Raw genomic sequence first — 20891 nt, 5'->3', positions numbered from 1 at the left:
TTCTGTACTGTCTCACTCAGGTCAATGTTGAAAGCAGCAAAGGCCATTGACGTCCGTTTATTTTATATCAGCTTTTTGGCTTGTGACCTCTAACTGGTTCTTTCTTAATCTGGCAATTGAAAACTAACATCCTTTTTGTAACTTTTATTCTTAAATCTGAAAGGTCACAAGCTGATAAATCTTTGGTCTTGACTCCAAAGTTGAACGCTGCCGTTATATTTAATCCAAAATCACTGGTTCACCTCAGAGGGCTTTACAATCTGTAAAACAGACTCCAGATTGCAAAATAATGACAATATAAAAATCAGTTGATGTCTATAAATGCAGGTCATATACACATCTATCAGTTAGTAATAAAACCCTCTTTAGTGTTACAGTAGCTGCAGTAGGAACAGGTGGTGAGGAAAACAGAAACAGCTTGTATAATAAGGCTTTACTTGAAGTGCAAATCACACTATCATCATTGCTTTCCTGTATGTATAACCTTTCAGATGCTATGAACCAGACAATGTATGAATATAGGCTACCTTGGAATATAATTAAGGGGAACATGGAATTATGATGAGAGCAGAGAAACTTGTGCCTGCACAATCTGGAGCAGTTTGGCCATGACACATTGACACTGCACATGTTAGCACAAGCTATCGTACTACTGAGACTTCTCAGATGCCACAATTGCGTTTACAAAATACATATTCTCACCACTCTTGTGTACACGTCCATAAACTGTGGTTTGTTATACTGTTGTTCCATGAACGTCAATAACTTATTTCTGGAAATACACTGTAAAATAAAATTCAAATGCTAAACTATAGAAATAAATTAATGTAAATTGATTCCCAAGGTCACATGACTGGATGCTCTCATTAGACCAACAATATAAAATATTTTAGCTTTAGGAAAATATACATTCATTAATCTGCGGACCAACAAAAGATCTGATCATTTGTTGTCATATTCCAGCGTTGACTCCAGTTCCCAACAACTCTTCCACAGCTGTCCGTCCACTAAAGATGACATCATTCACTGACACGCCATCATACGAGGAGCCAATCAGAGATAGTGGAAGATTATGTTCCTTTATGAAGCTACGCATGGACTCTGGAAGGGCAAACACATAATGATATCTTACTTATTTATAAATTATAACAATTACTAATTATAATAATATTTGAATAATTTCAGTTTGTGAGTGTAGTGGTTACTCACCTACTGCCCGAAAGTGTCCTTGATAATACTGAGGGATGCAATCCTGATGAGACAAAAACATCAACTAATTCATCACTATTACAACATAACAGCAATATAGTCAAGATACAGTATCAGTATGGGACAGAAGTAAATGGTATATTGTTTATATTAAGTTAGAAATGTTAACAATTTGATATGAATTAGTAACTGGTTAAGAGAACATTTTTTGACACAGAGTCCTGTCATACCCTGTGTAGACAAACCCGAGCCCAGCTGGGTACTGTGGTGACTCCCAGGTGACACTGCACTGCCTCAGTGGCTCTTGCTAAAAGACGTTCATCTGTGACTGCTTCTGGGACCCCAAACACTTCCTGGAACCAGGCTCCACCCATCATCACCTAGGAAACATGGCCATTGAACACAATACTAGAACTGAGCTTGATGACTCGAAATAAACAAGACTGTACATACAACTGTACATACAGCATACATGCAGCAGTTTGTTTTAAAGCTGTGACAATCAATATTTTTATATTCATAATGGATCACATGACTACATGTAATGTGAAAGGAGTAAACAGACTTTGACAAAAGACTGGCACAAAACTCCTCTCTCATCAGCCGAGTTTCCAATGAAACACTTCCAAAAAGTCATTGTAGACTACCTGCTAAGCATCAAACAGCCAATTTAAGAGAGACCAGCTAGTGAGCATTGTCAGATGCGCTGTGGCCATTCAGCGTGCACCCTTTAGGTTTTGAGATTGGATTACTTCAGAAATTGTCAAAATTTGTATTAGCCTTATTTATTTCTCAATGTTTTGATTTGTATTTATCAAAAAGGATGTTTGACATAGACGGCCACTGTAAGAGAGAGACACCTGTAAAACTGTTGAAAGGACTACAAACAAGGTCAATTATTATACTATGTATTATGATTTTTAATCCATTAAGGTTTTATATTTGAAACAATATCCCAGAGCCTAGAAAAGAGAACGATCTACGGTCTACGGATCAAGCGATAACACAGGTCACGTAATGGCAGCCAGAGAGGACACAATGTACCATAAAGCCTTTCTAGAGAGGCTGCTTGTGGTTGCTGAATAACCAGGATTGCATTCTGATAAATTCTACTAAACATTCAGCCATGTCAACAGTAGAGAGGTCCATGCAAGATGATGTCTTGCAACTCACTTGAGATCTGTGTTATCCAGTTTAGAAGTTGTGTGTAGGCACTGTTAATGTTTCAACCTCCAGTGCCTCCAAGCGTATGTTTAAATAGCTGAACATGTGAGTGATGGAGACTGATGTGATTACATCACACTTGTTACATTGACTTTCTCTGTTGTTTATCTAACAGCCAGAGGTGGGACATAACTTCATGGGAATGTTTTATTCTTATTTACTAAGCAGCAGCACATTTGCTTTTTTAAAGACTCACACTCAGTTGTAAAATACACAGCATTTTGATATGTTCAATGACATTTGGTTTTCACAAGGTTCAGAAAAAGCAACAGCAATTGATATATTTAAGAACACTTCAAACACAATTACCTTATGGTAATTATGTTTTATTTGTTCTTAAAATTAATAACAAAATCCAAAAATGACTTCCTGGATCATTTAGAATGTTGCTTTTTAAACTGGCTGTCCAAACATCCACATGTGCAAAGTTTGTAAAGAAGTGAGTTTAGCATGGCTCAGATGATTTTAGCTCAAATACCTCTTCAACATCCAGTTGAATACTTTTTATTTCATGTATACAGTATATCCAGAAAAGAAATGCACTTACTAAAATACATATGGGGTAATACATTCAACTGAATTTTAATAACATAGCACCAAATCTCAACAAAAGTTATCTCAAGACACTTTTCACATAGAGCGGGTATAGATCATACTCTTTAGATCAGTTTCAATACAAATACTTTTTAGATGTAATTGGACTGTATCATAAGTGAATCCCAGTCTGGTTTTATGAAGCACAGACATGCAGTATATGTAATAATATAAGGCCCGTGCTAGATATAAATGACTATGCTGATATGTGTATTGATAACAGCTATATTTGATTTTTGGGATATCCGCTGTAGTATATTTTACGACAAACAGGTTTGTGGGTTAGGCCCATATTTTTGTAATTCCATCAAAACCATGTATAAGAATGCAAATTGCTCAATTACGCAATGAGCAGGAACATTGTGGCGTCAGACAGGTCTGCCCAATCTCTCCATTCATTAAAACTTGCTCTAAATGTATCTCTATTGCTGATGGTGTGATTGTTAGTCAGCTGGCTGACAATACCTTTATTTTTTAAAGATGCCTCACAGTTTCAGAGGTTACTGACCATTAAGACTTTCTCTTAAGCCTTGGAGCTCTGTTTGATTATCAACATGTGTGAGCTGCTTGCCCCTGAAAGCTCAGGGTGGACTCTACCACTACTGCTTTTTAACAGAGGACATTACATTTACACTGGGTGGCAAATATCTATCCATCCTATAATATGAAGGTTTGAAGCTGAACAACTGTTGCTAGATCTAAAACATGCAGTGCTGTATAGAAGAAAGAGAGAGCAAGAGTATACACACATGAGAGAGTGAGAGGGCTTGAGAAGAGTGGATGAGAGAGATGGAGAAAACGGAGAATGAGCATGACAAAGACAGAGACTGTGTGTGTCTGTGAGTATGTGAGAGTATGTGTGTACCGTCACTCTAGTAGTCTGTCCATTAGGTCTGTTATGCTCAGGAAAGGGAACAGAGTCATAGACCACCCAAGTAAACCCTGATCCTCAGACGATGGAACCAGATGACCAAAACCCTGACAACAAACACAGAAACACACAGTTGCATTATTGTTGTTACTTTATAGGTAAATCACAACAACTGACACAAGAAATATGATGAATAATTATCAGAGCCACATTATAATGTGTAATTGTTTGCTCTAAGAGGTGTCACTAGTTCCAAAGAATGTTTCTACAGCAGAGTATGTGCTTGTATTGCTTCACAGGGTTTGATTATGCCACATCTTTATGTGGAAGAGGTATTACTCATATTATGGGGACATGAATCTATGGGGACCTCACTTGGTTGGGACTGGTTAGGGTACATTTTGGTGGAGATGAATGTAACTCAATGTAATGTCCTCTGAAGTGATGAAAACACAAACCTCTGTTCCTGTATGTGTGTGCAGGTGTAGTGTTTGACCCTTTGTAGTTCTCACCGTTACAGGCAGGATGGAACCTTCATATTCCAGATTTACCACAGCAACTGTTACTGTGGAGATGTCCTGCAGCTGCTGGATGAGAGGCTGACAGGAGAGGGGCAGGACTGAGGAGAGAGCTGAGGGCGAGCACAGAGAGAAATGACTTCATATAGGGCTGAGGGTGTTATGGCAAGAACTGTTTTTTTTTCTTTTTGTTGTGTTTCTCATAAATTCTATTTGTTAGAATGAGTTCTTAAAACATTAGCTTTTTCAGAAACCTAATAATTACATATAACATTATTATTTAGATGTTAGGAACACACAATACTAAGGTAACATTTTTAATTGTATATCCTATTATTCATCACTTGCCTTTAGCGGGTAGTGCAGAGATGATGTGGTCAGCTGTCATGACTCCATCCTCCAAATGGATCTACACACACACACACACACACACACACACACACACACACACACACACACACACACACACACACACACACACACACACACACACACACACACACACACACACACACACACACACACACACACACACACAAATAACACAATATTATGAGAATAGAGCGGTCCAGAATGATTGTTTTCCACCTGGAAGCCCTCCTCAGACATGTTTTAATGTGTGTCGTGTTCAACAACTAAGTTTAGCGTGGTATCATGTCTTTGATTGGTTTCTGACCATCTCATCTATTGCAAGACCAACAACGAAGCAAGGAGGAGAAAAAGAGGATGAGGAAAGAGACCCAAATTCAAGAATGCTGCTGACAGTGAGGAACTTTCTTTTGTTGAGATTGTAATGAAGAATGAATAATAATCCTAATGTAGTATTTTGGTTTAGTTTTAGTTTCTGTCTCTGTTGATATGTTAAGCTAAATAAACTGAAACCAACACTGAGCTGTGAGTGCGTGGTTTGGAGACGGACAAGAGGACAAAGGACAGACCAACATTTCCATCCCTTGAGCCATGATGCTAGATGAGCAAACATTATGGAGCTTTAAAACTTACAGTTGAGTTATTAACATGTGGAATTTCTGTTAGAAAATGTTACCAAATTTGCTAAATTATTCAAATGAGGCATTACATTAATATTATTGAGTTATTTGGAATATTGAAGTTTATAGTCTCTTCACTTACCGTCCAACCAGAGGCCGAAGGACTGATGTGTTTAACAGCTGCCTCTCTGTGAAGCTGTACTCTCCCACTCTGTTCTAGGAACTCTGTGATAGATTCTGGGAGAGACTCCATTCCCCTGCTCAGGGACCACTGAGCCCACGACTCTTTAATAGATCTCTGACTCAGAGGCCCAGGAGGGATCACGTGATTGGGACCTACATTTGTTTCATACACACAACTTTAGTTCAATAGTAGTACACAGGTTACAGACAAAATGTAGTAAGCATTAGTACTAGCACTAATCTCACCGAGACACAGTGGAACAATCCTGTTTTACAGTGAAGTTCCATTATATTCCAAGTCTTATGTGTTAACTGTGTCGAGTGGTTGAAGGAATGAGGCTTAACATAACACTCAGAAACACATTATATCTCCACATCAAACCAATTAAGAGAAAACTAAAATAAAGCTGAAGGTAAGACATGGAACAGCACAGCAATAAACAGCCCCTGGTTTAATTAGGAGTAGTATAGTACTTTTGCCATTGAAACAAAGGGGCTTCAGTTGTAGAACATTTAAGGGTATCAATCATTTGGTTCCATCTGTGTGTATCATTGTAAATGTTTAGTTATTTGTTGTTGTTTTTTCTGGCCCTGGCAAAGAAGGGTGACATCCACTTTCTTAATCCTGCCATAAAAGATTTTGGTCCATTGTTTCTATAGCCGATGAAATAGTCATCAATGAATACAACAACAGAAGCCTTTGAATCACTGAGCCGTCTGGGAGTGTGCTCATGGATTACTGCATATCCTGGCAGGACATATTAGTGCCCTGCTCCTGTAAGTGATTTATTATCTTGCAGCAGCACTTGAATCTATTTCTAATCTAATCTATTTGAACCTAACTGGATGCCAGTGTAAAGATTGAAGAAGGGGTGTGATGTACTTAGTTCAGTGTGTTGTTAGAACGCTAGCAGCAGTATTGTGAATGGACTTATTGCAGAGACAGACAACAGACCATTGCAGTAGTCCTGTCACTGTGAAGGTAGATCTGAGGTCAAAAGATCACCATGATTTGGTCATTAATCTTTACAGCCATGTGATTTCTTAAACAGGCTTATTTGCCTGTGTTTATTACCCATACATTATACTTCTGTGAAGCTCAGTGTTACATTTTTTTGGGATCAGAGAGGTGCTGATAAAAAATCTGGTACTGCATGTTTTTTATTTTCTAAGTTAAGCTTTAAAAATGTGCTGTGTGGTTGAATCACAGTTTCAACAGAATAGTAACAGCTGACTGTACCTGTGCCCAACAGCATACCCAGTGTCACAGAACCTCTGTGCTGCTCTGCATTGTAGAGGACAGGAAAACAAGAGCGCACACTCAACTTCCTGCAGTCCCCCGCAAACACACCACGACACAAACTGTCTACAGCTATGTCTGCCAGCTACACACACACACACACACACACACACACACACACACACACACACACACACACACACACACACACACACACACACACACACACACACACACACACACACACACACACACACACACACACACACACACACACAAGGAAAATTAGAAATTAGAAGGCAATATGACAGACTACCGTTATGAATTGCTGTTACAGGAGAGGTTCACATCTCTTTAAGTTTATCTTAATACAATGCTCACGTGTCATGTGTACATTAAGGGAGATTTTCCTCCTGTCCATACTGGCTGCGGAAAAAAAATCTATTCCAAAAATGACACCAATGTGGATGATAGGGAATGAAATCCACATTCCCACTTTTAGCAGTCTGAATTTGTCAACTTTAGTATTGTTTTAACCTTTGTGTCTGATATGGACACTTTTGTCCAATTCCTATTTTCATTTTGTGACTATTTCATAGTGGTTTTAGCAAGAGCCTTGAAATTGGTAAAAGTTAATAATTGTTCACATATTTTTGAATTCCAAACCCAATCCTGTATGACATCTTCCAACTCTGAGAAAATCTACTTTCCGGCACATTTACCACATTGGACAAAAGTGTCCAATGTGTTTGATGCCATAAAAAAAGGCATATTTGAGAATTTTTCTTCCAGTTTTTTTGCATGTATCTTCTAATCCACTTCTCCTCTATTGATCCCAACCATTGATTTAATTAATTTCAGACTTTTAACCCCTTCAATGCCAGAAAATAGAGTCCCTGGTTAAAAAAAAAAAATGGTGAAAAAGCACATGAAAAGGTGGTTATCTCCAATATACTGAATGCAAATGGAATTTGGTTTTGGGGGATTATAACAGTCTTGGATATTGATGAGAACAAGATTGATTTCCAGGGGTTTTTAGTTTTTTAGTAGTGTCAGATTAAAGAAACCATTCACAGTCAGTGGTTCATACATCAAGCTGGTTTAAGGTTAGGACATTACTACACTTTGAGGAAAAATTGGAATTAACATCATTCTGACAATGTTCTGAGAGTGCCAACTCACCTCCTTTCCAAACCTCCGAGAAACAAATGAATGGATGGACTCATCTTCCTTCTTGCCTTTCTTTACCAGCATCTCCGGGGCAACACTCAACAGGAGGGGACGCGAGAAGGGTGGGACTGTCTGCAAAAGTCCACTGAAAGAATGACAGAGATGGGCAGAAAAGAGAGAGAGAGAGAAAAAAGGGAAAATATGAATAACACCCACAGTTTGGATGCATTGGCATAATAATATGAATGAATATTAATAACCTTTGTGCTTTAATTACTACTAACTAGCCAAACATAATCATTATTCTCTTCCATCCTTCCAACCTTATTCCTGAAGGCATCCTGTGGAGCTGTTTGTTAACATTATAAATATCTGTTCTTGGAGGCAACATGACTGTAGGTGACTGGCAGAATCTCTCCGGCAAGACCCAGGTCATCCACCTACACAGATAAACAGACACATTACACTTTTTAATAATGAAATCATTTTGAATGCCTACTGAAATATTGAAGGCAGCCTTATTATAATCTGTGGATGTTTAGGAGTTTCAGTGCAGCCTGTTTGGGATTCCACAAAACACAACATCTCACAAAATGGAAGAAGGAGGCCCAACAATTCTTGTATTGGACAGAACTAAATCAGACAGAAGTCTATTTATATATATATACAGTACATTCACACACATACATACACACACATAAGTATGTGTATAGTGGGATACTGAAAGATAGCATTTGTAGATGGGGGTCTATTATAAGCCTTTTCACTAATCATGTAAGTTTTAGTTCAGGTCTGTTCATGGTCTGTCTTTATATTCTGCCAGCTTAATACACACGGAGAGAGAGAGAGTGAGAGAGAGAGAGAGAGAGAGAGAGAGAGAGAGAGAGAGAGAGAGAGAGAGAGAGAGAGAGAGCGAGCGAGAGAGAGCCAGAGAGAGAGAGAGAGAGAGAGAGAGTCGAGAGAGAGAGAGAGCCAGAGAGAGAGAGAGCGAGAGAGAGCCAGAGAGAGAGAGCGAGAGAGAGCCAGAGAGAGAGAGAGAGAGAGAGAGAGAGAGAGAGAGAGCGAGCGAGAGAGAGCCAGAGAGAGAGAGAGAGAGAGGAGAGCGAGAGAGAGAGAGAGCCAGAGAGAGAGAGAGCGAGAGAGAGCCAGAGAGAGAGAGAGAGAGAGAGAGAGAGCCAGAGAGAGAGAGAGAGAGAGAGAGAGAGCGAGAGAGAGCCAGAGAGAGAGAGAGAGCGAGAGGAGAGAGAGGAGAGCGAGAGAGAGAGAGCCAGAGAGAGAGAGCCAGAGAGAGAGAGAGAGAGAGAGAGAGAGAGCGAGAGAGAGCCAGAGAGAGAGAGAGAGAGAGAGAGAGAGAGAGCGAGAGAGAGAGAGAGCGAGAGAGAGAGAGAGAGAGAGAGAGAGAGAGAGAGAGAGAGAGAGATCAAGTATTAAAATTGGGCGAGTTCTTTATTCAAAATAGAGGAGTGAGACAGGGCTGTGGTCTGAGTCCAACATTGTTCAATATTTACATGAATGAGTTAGCGGTGCAGTTGGAACCGTCTACAGCCACCTGGACTTAGACTCCAAGAAACAGAGGTCAAATTCCTGCTCTTTGCTGATGACCTGGTGCTACTGTCACCCTCAGAACAGGGGTTACAGCAGCTCATTGATCAGCTGAAGCAGTACTGCCAGTCCTGGGTCTTGGCAGTAAATCCAAAAAAAGACAAAAGTTATGATCTTCCAAAAAAAGCTCAGGTGTCAGCAACACAGATACATGTTGAGCCTGGGCAGCACCGTGCTAGAGCACACGAGGCAGTATACTTACCTCGGTCTAATCATTACTGCATCAGGGAGGATCAGCATGGCAGTGAATGCACTAAAACAAAAGGCCTTTATGCTGGAGGGGATTCCTCACCTTGGTCACTCATGTGTTTAAGCTTTATGGTCTGCTTTCAATATTTTGACTTCTTAAGGACCAATAAACATGAAGCTGACCAGTTCATATTTCCTAATTTTGTATTAACTCATTCTTTTTTCAATGAAGAATGGGCCTTTCGTCAAAAATGAACTGCTGATTTTTAAGCCTGTTGGCATCTTTTGTTTGACTATAATCATAAATAGACTGTGTATACAACATCATAAATAGACTGTGTATACAACATCATAAATAGACTGTGTATACAACAGTTAAGTGCCTTTAAAATGCTTTTAAAATATGGTGATGACAAAAATCATGGGTAAACACACCTGTGACTTCACCCTCGTTACTATGGTAAAACTCACCATATTGAGCGTGTTGCGCCCCACTGCCCCAGCAGGTCGAATCCCTCTAGGTCCATGTTCAAACACTGCACCATCTGACCTCCTGGTGGACCACATCCATCCCCCAAAACGACTGCTGGACTCCAATGTAACAACCTTGAGAATAATAAGTTGATTCAACAATATGCTTAATTGAAACTGAAACTGAAAAATACAAAAATGAAAGACAAATTTAGTGGAATGCAGTGTTGTAGTGGTCAAAGTCATTTGCTATTTTGTTTTTATACTTGATTAGTTTTCACTAATTTTCACTTGTATTATTAATATTACATATTTCTGCATTTTTTTCATTAAACATATTTCTAGTGCAGCTATTCACATAAGGCAATGCAGCTAAATAAATCATAACATACCAATCAATAAAAAAAGGTATGTGCATTAAATTGGAATTTAACACGTTTTTCTTTTGAAAGATAATTAAGTGACACTGAGGATTATGATGACATAATCACACTTTTCAACTCATGTTAGCATAGTGGACACAGGTAAGCCAGTTGTTGTTGTTTTAATCCTGGCCTGCCATGCCATGTCATGGTTGCGGTTTATGTGAGGAAGTTTTGAATAGTAACATATTCATTGGACAATTTGTGTTTATAGCTACTACTGTAATGAGGGTTATGCAGTGTTAAAAAACCTGTACCCACTGCTCTCAATTGTCTGGTGCGGGCTCAAAAGCAAGCCCTGGATGGCTGTCTTTGTTTGATTCTATTAATTTACTGTAAGAAAGGCTTATTGTCAGAAAGTCAATAAATAACTGATTTTGAATCAAGGGAAGTGCAGCACATGGCCGCTTCCATCAACTTTTCAATGGGAAGAATCTGGAACCTGTACACTGGATGAGATAAGCTAGATAACAACCTAAGCAATAGTCACACTAAATATATGACATAGCTCCCTTTATAACATTTTTTGTTTCTTAAAAGTGAAATCCTTTTAATGATGATAATGGGGTTGGGCTTTATTTGAGGTGAGATGGCCTGCAACTGCTGTAAACACTGCAGGAGGCCCTGCACAGTCTTTAGTAATGTTCATGTTTGCTTCATCTTCAGCAGCCCTCTGTGGGATCAGCTGGCAATGACATGATCACAGCAGACCAGCTGAACATCACGTGACGTCATACAAACTTCTTTTACCTTGATAAACCCAGTGCTTTAACTAATATCTAAACTCATGAGATTATTCTACCTACACTGTGTTTGTTTGTGTGTGTGTGTGTGTGTGTGTGTGTGTGTGTGTGTGTGTGTGTGTGTGTGTGTGTGTGTGTGTGTGTGTGTGTTTTACCTTGCTAACGTGGGGGCTCTTGCAGAGGTAGTAAGATGCTGCCAAACCCCCAATCCCCCCTCCAAGGACTGCAACTGTTCTCATTGGCTGAATTCAAGCACAAATCACAACTAATAACAATACAGCTTTAACACTAAGTGACTCATGTACAAATGATCAAGGTTAACCTTCCAATTACATTGTCCGTTCCTTTAGTCCTCTCTAAACCAAACTGTAAGTCACATCAAAGCCATTCATGTCAAGAGATATCCATCAGGATTGCTGAAGATTACATTTTTGTGACAGGTCTGTCCAGGTCCTGATCTTTACTTGTCCTTTCTAATCTGAAACAGCTTCAATAACTCTCTCCATTATCCAGGAGTTGCAGGATACAGGTTCATCCACAATGACTAGTTTCTCAGGTGAATGAAATGCACCTGACTTTGCTCCATTTCTGACATTCCTAAAGCAGTGGCAGGTACTCCTTCTCTTAGTCCACCTTTTCCAAAACAAATTAGACATTTGTTGAACTTGTTTCCATTTACAGACAGCAAAAAAAATCTTCTTTTGAAAGAGGCAAGGTAGCGATGAGAGCAGCAGAGGTTGTAGGGGTTATGGCTTCTAGGTCACTAGCTGCTGTAGACACTTTTGTTATACAGCTGCTATTATGAATAGTTTCTACATCACAGATGCTGTCTAGAGACATTGCTTATCCAGAGTTTGATCCTGTAAAGTAGAGTTGAGGATCTTCCTAACAGAACAAATGAGTCTTTCCCAGTGATCCAGCATGATGGGAACCAGTTGGAAGATTAAATGTCCTCTTGATACCTCTCTGCAGGAGTTTGTAATGGATATTAGAATGATTGTATTGTTCCATATAGTAAATCTCCTCAACTACTTAATACTTACTATGAAAAAGTTGGTCAAATTGAATGAGCAGAGTTCTTTTAAATTCAAATGCAAATGTGTTTTTCCGACATGACAACAATACTGCCAAAGCATCAATAATAAAAATAAAAAAACATTAGCACAATATACAGTAGGGTCCAGGTGTCTGATAACACTTTCCTATTTCCTCATTTATAATGTCAGTTTAGGGCCAGATAACATTCAAATCTACTTTGTCTTTTATTTCTTTTTTCCACTGTTTTAAATAGGTTTATTTACACTGTGTTATCATTGTATTTACTCTGATTGGTGTTTGAAAGAAGTGTTGATGTGAGACTGTTCAAAGAAGGGGGGAGTTAGTCTCAGCACCAACTGACAAAGAAGAGTCTTTTCTGGGCCCAGCTCTTGGATTTCGAGGGTTTTGGAATTGAGGGTGTCTAGGGGGCTGAATTTAAGTGATTAAAAATGTGAATGCTCTCTTTTGAATGTTATTTATCAGTAGGTGTCTGCCTAATTCTGCTCTACATGCATATGTTGGAGTTTTTCAGTGTATGTGTAAAATGTATCTGCAGAATTCTACATGTAAAGACTTTGCTGGATGTTTGTCCAAATTGGTTTAGCTATGACTGACTGACCCTATATTTCACTCCCATACAGTGCAAAGGGCAGGACGACACTATCACATATTTTAAGGCAAATTTAATTGAAATTTGGAAATTATAAAATGTTCTCTTGATTGAATGTATTGCATACTCCCTTATACCAAGGTAGGTATAACTCATACTATGTTCACTGATACGATCATTTATGGAATTTGTTCTCATGAAATCTGAGGCATTTTTAAAAAATGATCACATTAGTTTTCTTCATATTTACTGCCATGGTCCAGTTCTGATAGTTCTGTACTTTTCTACTATGTCCTGCTATTGCTGTGGTCCTTGTTCAGTAGGAGACAGTAGTCATAAAACAGACATTTCACCTCTTTATCTAGGAGGGAGGGGCCAGGAGCAGCAGACTGATCAAACTGAACAGCAGGTTCATTTATATACATATCAAATAAAGTCAGACTTAAATTGCAATCTTGACGAACATCACTTCTCTTGGTGAAGAAATCAGTTTGTTGTCCCCAATGGAATTCTTCATTCCAAACAGAGTCAAAGCTTTTCAGAAATCAATACAACAAGTGAATGTCTTATCATTGTTTGCTTGGTGTGCATATTCATGTAAGTGTGACACATGGTCAGTGGTGTGCTGTTTTGTGAGGAGGCCAATTTGATTCTTAACTCAAGATGGGGTGTTTGTTAAGAAATTTGACTTTTAGGTATTTTCTTTCATTTAGAATACTACAAAAAGATTTAGCTATACAACACCTGACAGAGATCCCACAATAGTTACTTGGCTGCTTTGTGCTCACTCTTATGAAAGGATTATATGAGCTCTTTGCACCAGATGTAAGGAAAACATCATGGCTGTAATACAATATTGAACAATTTCAACACTACACCCTGCATCTCTGAGGTGTTGTATTTGAGCATTTCATTTTTAATGCTGTCTGGACTGAATGCCACCAGATAATCTTAAAGTGTAACTGTACCCCTAGGTCTGAGTCTAACTCCACCCACTGCATGATTTGGAAAAATGCTAAAAAGTGGGCACAGAGGGCTAAGGGGGAGGTCGGGGGCTAAGAAGAGGAGTGGGGAGGAGGGGTGTGTGTGCCTGTGTGAGGTAGGAGGGCAGGAGTTGCTCACAGACATTACACTGACATTCAAACAAATCAGAAGTCATTCTGCATCTTGCCCTGCTGCTCTTTAACTCTCCAGCTGTCTCTTCCTGAACCTGTCTGACCACAGTGGAGAGCGGACCTGTTTGTTCAGTTTAGGTAGTGTCCATGTCAATATTAACAGCAGCATTGATGCGTTTCTTCACAGTACAGTCATATGATTTAGTTACAGGTCAAAATATGAGCACTAAAGAATGTTTTAGTGTGCAGTACCTCTTTAAAGACCACAGCAGCGCAGGTTAAACATTAAGTACGAAGTGTGTCTTCAATGTAGCTGGCGTGCCGTGATAGGGTGCGTCTGGTAAATGAGGCCTGTTGATAAGGATATGGAAAACAGTTAGTTAATCAGATGTCTCATTCCTTCACCCAGCTGGCTGTCCAACTGTCCAACTTTGCAGTAAACAAAGAGTCAGGATTAGACTGAGAAGAGTTCTATAACTTTCTTTTATATTTGAAACTGGAGAAAAACTGCAGACCCCTAACAGAACTACTTTCTGTGTCCCACCCCACAAACGTATACCCTTGAATAAGACCCTTGACTGACCCAATTCATAAATCTAAATATTCTTATCATGGTAAAAGGCAGTGTTTGAAATTCTGACCCCTGAAGACAGATCACTACAGATCCTGACAAAGAGCACATCTGTATACTCTGTCCACAACAAATAATGCTGCAATTTCTCTATGTTGTTCATAAAACCCTACACATGCTTAACAGAGTTTCTTCTGGGAATTTAAAAAGAATTATAGAATGATGCTATTGTCAATAGATTCTAATGACTCATAGAAAATATGGTCAAATAATGTGCTGCCAGTGATGAAGCCAACACAGCCTCAGCTTGTGCCTCTCAGTCACAGAGCTCAGCATCCGTTTCTCTAACATTAGGTCCAACAACACTTACTGCTCTGAATATTTCCTGAATATTCAAAGACTTTTCCTAAACGAGTCGCAATTTAGGAAGAAGGTTAAAAATCTATTCTATCCTGTAGCAGAAGGAATATTTTTTCTTCCAGTTGGTGAGAGGAGTCTTTGAAGTTAGAGTAAAACTGGGACTAGTTAGACTTGAATCTATGGCAGCGAGAGCAAAATACTGTTCGCCTTTATAAAATATAACAGTGACTGTCAGCAGGTCCATATAATTCAGACCATTGGACACCAGTATATCTCAATACACACATGGGTAGAAACACAGACTCCCTTATATTCATCTCAAAACAAATGAAATGAGTTAAAAAACTGCCAATTGTTACCTTTATGTGTGACCGGAAACCTGCGATTGGAGGTCCGACAGTTCCTACCGTGGATGTATTATCATATCCTGTAAGTGTAATGTTACAAAACTATTCTACTGATAACTGGTTGTCGATTGTCATTATGTGAGTCACACATGCGCAGTTGAGTCCGCCAAGGTCCGCAGTTATGTAGGCTACGGCAACTCCGCTTGGAAAAAACACATTATTCACCCGACTCAATCGCGATTCGTGAGAAATATGAACTTTTGAGTGCTTATTACATCTCTAAGGTTATAGTTTATCTCGTATTTTATATATTGTTTTGTCAGCTGCAGCACTGTGAGAAGAGTTATTTCTGTGTTTCCTCATGTTTATGTGTTTATACACATAAACATCTAATCTAACAGCAGCAGTAGTGTTGTGTAGTAACTACAGGGCTCCAGCAGAGGGAGTGTAGAGCTGTCAGTCATTACACACGTGACCCGAGGAAAGTCTGTGTATTTTTCACATTAATACTAATAAATACTTCTTTTCTCATGTGGTATAATACAAACTTTCTGGCTTAATATTCACAAATGGATCAAACAAAAAAATCGTATTGTTTCCAGCTTCTATCTCTAGAGATGATGTAACTTTTGGTATGGTCTTGCAAAACAAAAATGATTAACTCTGTTGCAATGTAATCATTACATTACATTACATTTAGTCATTTAGCAGACGCTTTTATCCAAAGCGAATTACAAGGGAGAATAACATTCAAGCTACATTGCAACAGAGACATTAGTGTGACAGTAAATAAATACTTCTAAGTAGTGCTAAGTAGTTGTAAGTTAAGAGAGGAGGTACTCTCTGAAGAGCTGGGTCTTCAAGTGCTTCTTAAAGACAGAGAGGGAGGCCCCTGCTCTGGTAGTTTTCGGCTGCTCGTTCCACCAACGTGGAACTACAAATGAGAATAACCTGGATTGCCGTGGTTGTACGGCCGGCAGAGCCAGGCGACGCTCATTTGATGAACGCAGCATCCGGGGGGTAACATGTGCTCTTACAAGAGCATTTAAGTAGGTGGGAGCATTCCCAACAATCACTCTGTAGGAAAGCATAAGAGACTTGAACTTGATGCGAGCAGCTACAGGTAACCCTCTTTGGCTGTCGCACCGCCGCATTCTGTATCATCTGCAGTGGCTTCACCGCGCAGACAGGTGTCGTGACAAAAAGTGATCGACTGCCAGAATCTGTATTCTGGCCGCGGGAGCGCGCACAGCAGCCCGTTGAGCGGTAGCGCTATAAAACGTCTGAATTTCTTTGGATTAAATGGTCATAATATGCATATACACACAAGTGTACGTCCGCAATTATAGCAACGGTATGTGTCTTAGAAAGTTTAACGTTTGTTACGTAATTATCACAACTGTGGTAGTTTGTAGCGAAATAAGGCAATTACGTGATAGACATGTCTCTACAGTATGTTTGATGTTTGGGTGTGTTTTCAATAAAGAAATGATCACTTTTGCAATGATCCTCGTGACTCTGCATTGTTTTTTATCTGATCTGGGCCCTACGTAGTATTTGCTTCCCATGTTTGGATGTGTTTTGTATATCTAATATTATTGTTTATGCCTACTATTTGGAGACAAGACTATTAAAGACATGATTTATGGGAGGGTTACATACACCTATAAAACAACGAACAGTTTTCACCTGCCAAAAATTGATTGAAGGCCAAATACAGTTACTGTTAGGTGATTTCTGCCTAAATATGACTTGATCTCATTCATAAGCTTCATAATATAAAGGCAAACCTGTTATGAGAGCGTTGCAGTAGTCGAGACGGGACATCACCGAGGTTTGTACCAGCAGTTGAGTGGTTGAGTGGTAATCCTATGTCTAGCCACATTTTTTATCCACAAGGATAGAGTAATGAAATCATCCCCCAAATGTATTGTCTTCATGAATGAATTTAAAATGTACATGAAATCTCTAAAATTATATGATAATTTAAAGAATTTCCCCACTGAAATGGATAGATGAAACTGATCTGAATTCCCCCTTGTGAAATAACTGTTTATTTGTCTTGTTATGTTACTGTGTTTATTTAATTATATTTATTTTATTGATATGTTTATTTTATTTTATTTCAATCTGTTCTGAATTTATTATGTTGAAGCACCAACGCGTGTGTTATATTTTGAGATGATTTGCACTAATGCTAGATTGATGTTCGCTTGGCAATCTCTGTATACTGTTGCAATGTATGTACAATGAAAGTTGCCACATTTGTTTATTTTTGTACGTTTTCAATAAAGCATTTAAAAATATATATATACGGTATATATACTGGGACCCATCCAATATGGAGGCGACGATTTACGAGCTCCGGCACGCAATGAGGCGTCTACGTAATGACCATAGACCATAAATATGGAAACAATAGAAGTTCAACACAAGTTTTTACATCTGTAGCCTATGTAACCAGAAAAGTAGTAATATACTATCTGTATATAACCAGAGAAGAAGTAATACACTATCTGTATGTAACCAGAGAAGTAGTAATACACTATCTGTATATAACCAGAGAAGAAGTAATACACTATGATAATGAGAGAACTGTGATGTGTTGATCGTCAAAGATTAATCAAATCAGGAATTCTGTCTCGATAGTATGTTCTAATACTAGCTCAGTAATGTCTGCATGCCTGAGACACTGACAACGATTTGCTCCAGAGTACAACATTCTTATACTGTCACAGAGAGGGTCAAATATCTTCAGTACACATTTTGAGCAGAATGTGATATCCTTTTTCGGGCACCTCCAGCTATTCTGGTCTGATATCCAATCATTCCTAGACATGTTTTCTTAGACCTAGTGGCGTCATGCTGAGCACACCATGGCTACAAAAATAAATACTAACACACTATCTGTATGTAACCAGAGAAGTAGTAATACACTATCTGTATGTAACCAGAGAAGAAGTAATACACTATCTGTATGTAACCAGAGAAGTAGTAATACACTATCTGTATATAACCAGAGAAGAAGTAATACACTATCTGTATATAACCAGAGAAGTAGTAATACACTATCTGTATGTAACCAGAGAAGTAGTAATACACTATCTGTATGTAACCAGAGAAGTAGTAATACACTATCTGTATGTAACCAGAGAAGTAGTAATACACTATCTGTATGTAACCAGAGAAGAAGTAATACACTATCTGTATGTAACCAGAGAAGTAGTAATACACTATCTGAGAGCCGCAATGTGCGCAGTTTTTTTGTTTTGTTTAAAAAAAACAAAAAAACTTAATATATCCAGAGAGCTGTTGCACAAAACTTAGATAGCGGATTAAGCCAAGATTTTCCGGATATCCCGGCTCAATTTAGCCGGTTGGTCCCAATCAGGCTAACATCCAGGCTTATTTATTCAGTCAACTGTCACTCCGATCGGAAATAAATGTGTTTTAAAGTTAATTCATGGTCTTCTTCTGTATGTATCCTGCATCATTTTTATTAGCCTGCAATAAAATACCACACATACATTATAATTTTAAAGATTATAATTATATTTTCATAATCATACATGTCAGTCATTATTAGTGGTCATATCGTTTTGATGCAGACTGAGCTCAGAGGTTTAATGAATGTTACTGCAGGTTTTTAGACGATTAGAAACAGCTGATAAAGCAAAGGTGGATTCAATGAAGTCAGTGAGTGTAATACATAAAGTTCCATTCACGTGTTTGGATGTTAAAGGCTGATAGCTTCTGTCGGAACGACGGCGTACCTACGCAGAGCTGCGTCGACGCGGACCCCAACGCCGTCGCCTGACGTAGTGACACACCTCCCCAGAAATGTAACTTTTTTTTTTTTTTTAACATATCCGTAATATACAAAAAAACTCTCGATAGGAAAATATGTGCATTATTTTTTTACAATACAAAGATATCTCCATTATAAATAAAATATACAAAGCTATAGACATAAAAGGATATAATAAAAAAAGATATTAAAAAGAAAAACGCGTAGTTACAATAACCCAGAAATGTAACGTCGAGGCAACGAAGACCGCAAGGGCTGTGATTGGTTTGCTTGGTAGCTACGTATTTCCGGTATCTTGAACTTCCGGTCGCCTGCCTATACCCCGCCTTTGGATCAGGGAGGTAAACACAAAGAAAAGAGCGTCTTATTGAAGAAGTGCAATAAAAGCACATTTTCTTCAACATTCAACAACTGCAACTGTAGCAAGATCCTCTCTCTTTTGGTTGCCATTGTTGTTTACTGTGACTGGAAAAGCCGGAAGCTAAACAAAGAATCAACTAGAGACACCGATAACCATTCAGGAAAGGAGCACATCCCCCTACCGCTCTGGCGGTGAATTGCACTGCAACAAAACAAGACGCATTCCCTCGACGCAGAACTTCGAAAGGTCCACCTTAACGTAGATGAAGAAGCTCTAATACTGAGAGGAGCTTTCTGTGCAGACTGCTGGGTCCCAAGTTGAGCACCGTGCAATGCGGAGCCCTCACCATCCACAGGGAGGGAGAGAGAGAGAGAGAGAGAGAGAGAGAGAGAGAGAGAGAGAGAGAGAGAGAGAGAGAGAGAGAGAGAGAGAGAGAGAGAGAGAGAGAGAGAGAGAGAGAGAGAGAGAAATGTACACATATTTTAGTATATTCTTGCATTGTTGATAAATGTTTTAAATTATCTTTATGGTAAATACCCTGAGTAACATTAACTTCCACTGCTCACTTTTAAGGCAAACTGTTCATTGTGAAAATGACAGTAACTCCTTGAATTGTAATTATGCTGTTTCAGTGGAGCAGTGGTTATTAATTATTATTATTATGTATATATTTGGACAACTTACACATTCAGTCCGTTATCGTCTGTCAGGCTTTTTCTCTCAGTTTAATTAGATCAGACTTATTTCCCTTTGAACATATATGTTTCCTCGGTGATAAATGGTAAATGGACTGTACTTATAAAGTGTTCATTACAGTATGACCACTCAAAGCACTTTTTACACTACCTCTCATTCACCGATTCACACACATTTATATACTGATGGTAGGAGCTACCACACAGGGTACCAACCTGCTCATCAAGAGGAAACTAACCATTCACACACATTCATACACCATTGGAGCAGCAAAGGGAGCAATTCAGGGTTAAGTATCCTGGAGGACACATTGACATGTGGACTGGAGGAGCTGGGAATCGAACAGCCAATCTTCCAGTTGGTGGACAACTGCTCTACCTCCTGAGCCACAGGAGGTAAAAAATAAATATTTTACTTTATGTTTAATAAACATAAAGTAAAATTATCACCTTTTTGACAATATCAACAAAAACTGAAAATGTATAAGCTTCATACCAGTATAATTTTTAGCAGAGCTATAGTATTGGAAAGTATTATTAAAATTAGCACTCTGTTCTGAA

General features: G+C 38.8%; 1 protein-coding gene across 1 annotated transcript; it reads right to left on the bottom strand.

The window, feature by feature from the left end:
* Positions 1–45: 45 nt before the first annotated feature.
* On the bottom strand, positions 46–15606 carry ppox (protoporphyrinogen oxidase). Its single transcript, XM_062422524.1, is given in 16 exon segments — positions 46–1101; positions 1210–1252; positions 1440–1589; positions 3893–3957; positions 3960–4005; positions 4411–4529; positions 4765–4825; positions 5548–5741; positions 6829–6973; positions 8011–8143; positions 8322–8362; positions 8364–8438; positions 10261–10395; positions 11581–11667; positions 14441–14539; positions 15479–15606. Coding segments are annotated over 14 exon segments (1440 nt in total). The 5' UTR covers positions 11665–11667; positions 14441–14539; positions 15479–15606; the 3' UTR covers positions 46–952.
* Between the last annotated feature and the right edge of the window lie 5285 nt (positions 15607–20891).

This window comes from Scomber scombrus, chromosome 7 (assembly GCF_963691925.1).
Source record: "Scomber scombrus chromosome 7, fScoSco1.1, whole genome shotgun sequence".
NCBI lineage: Eukaryota > Metazoa > Chordata > Actinopteri > Scombriformes > Scombridae > Scomber > Scomber scombrus.
Note: the sequence above shows the minus strand (reverse complement) of the source record. Positions and strands in the feature narration are given on the sequence as shown.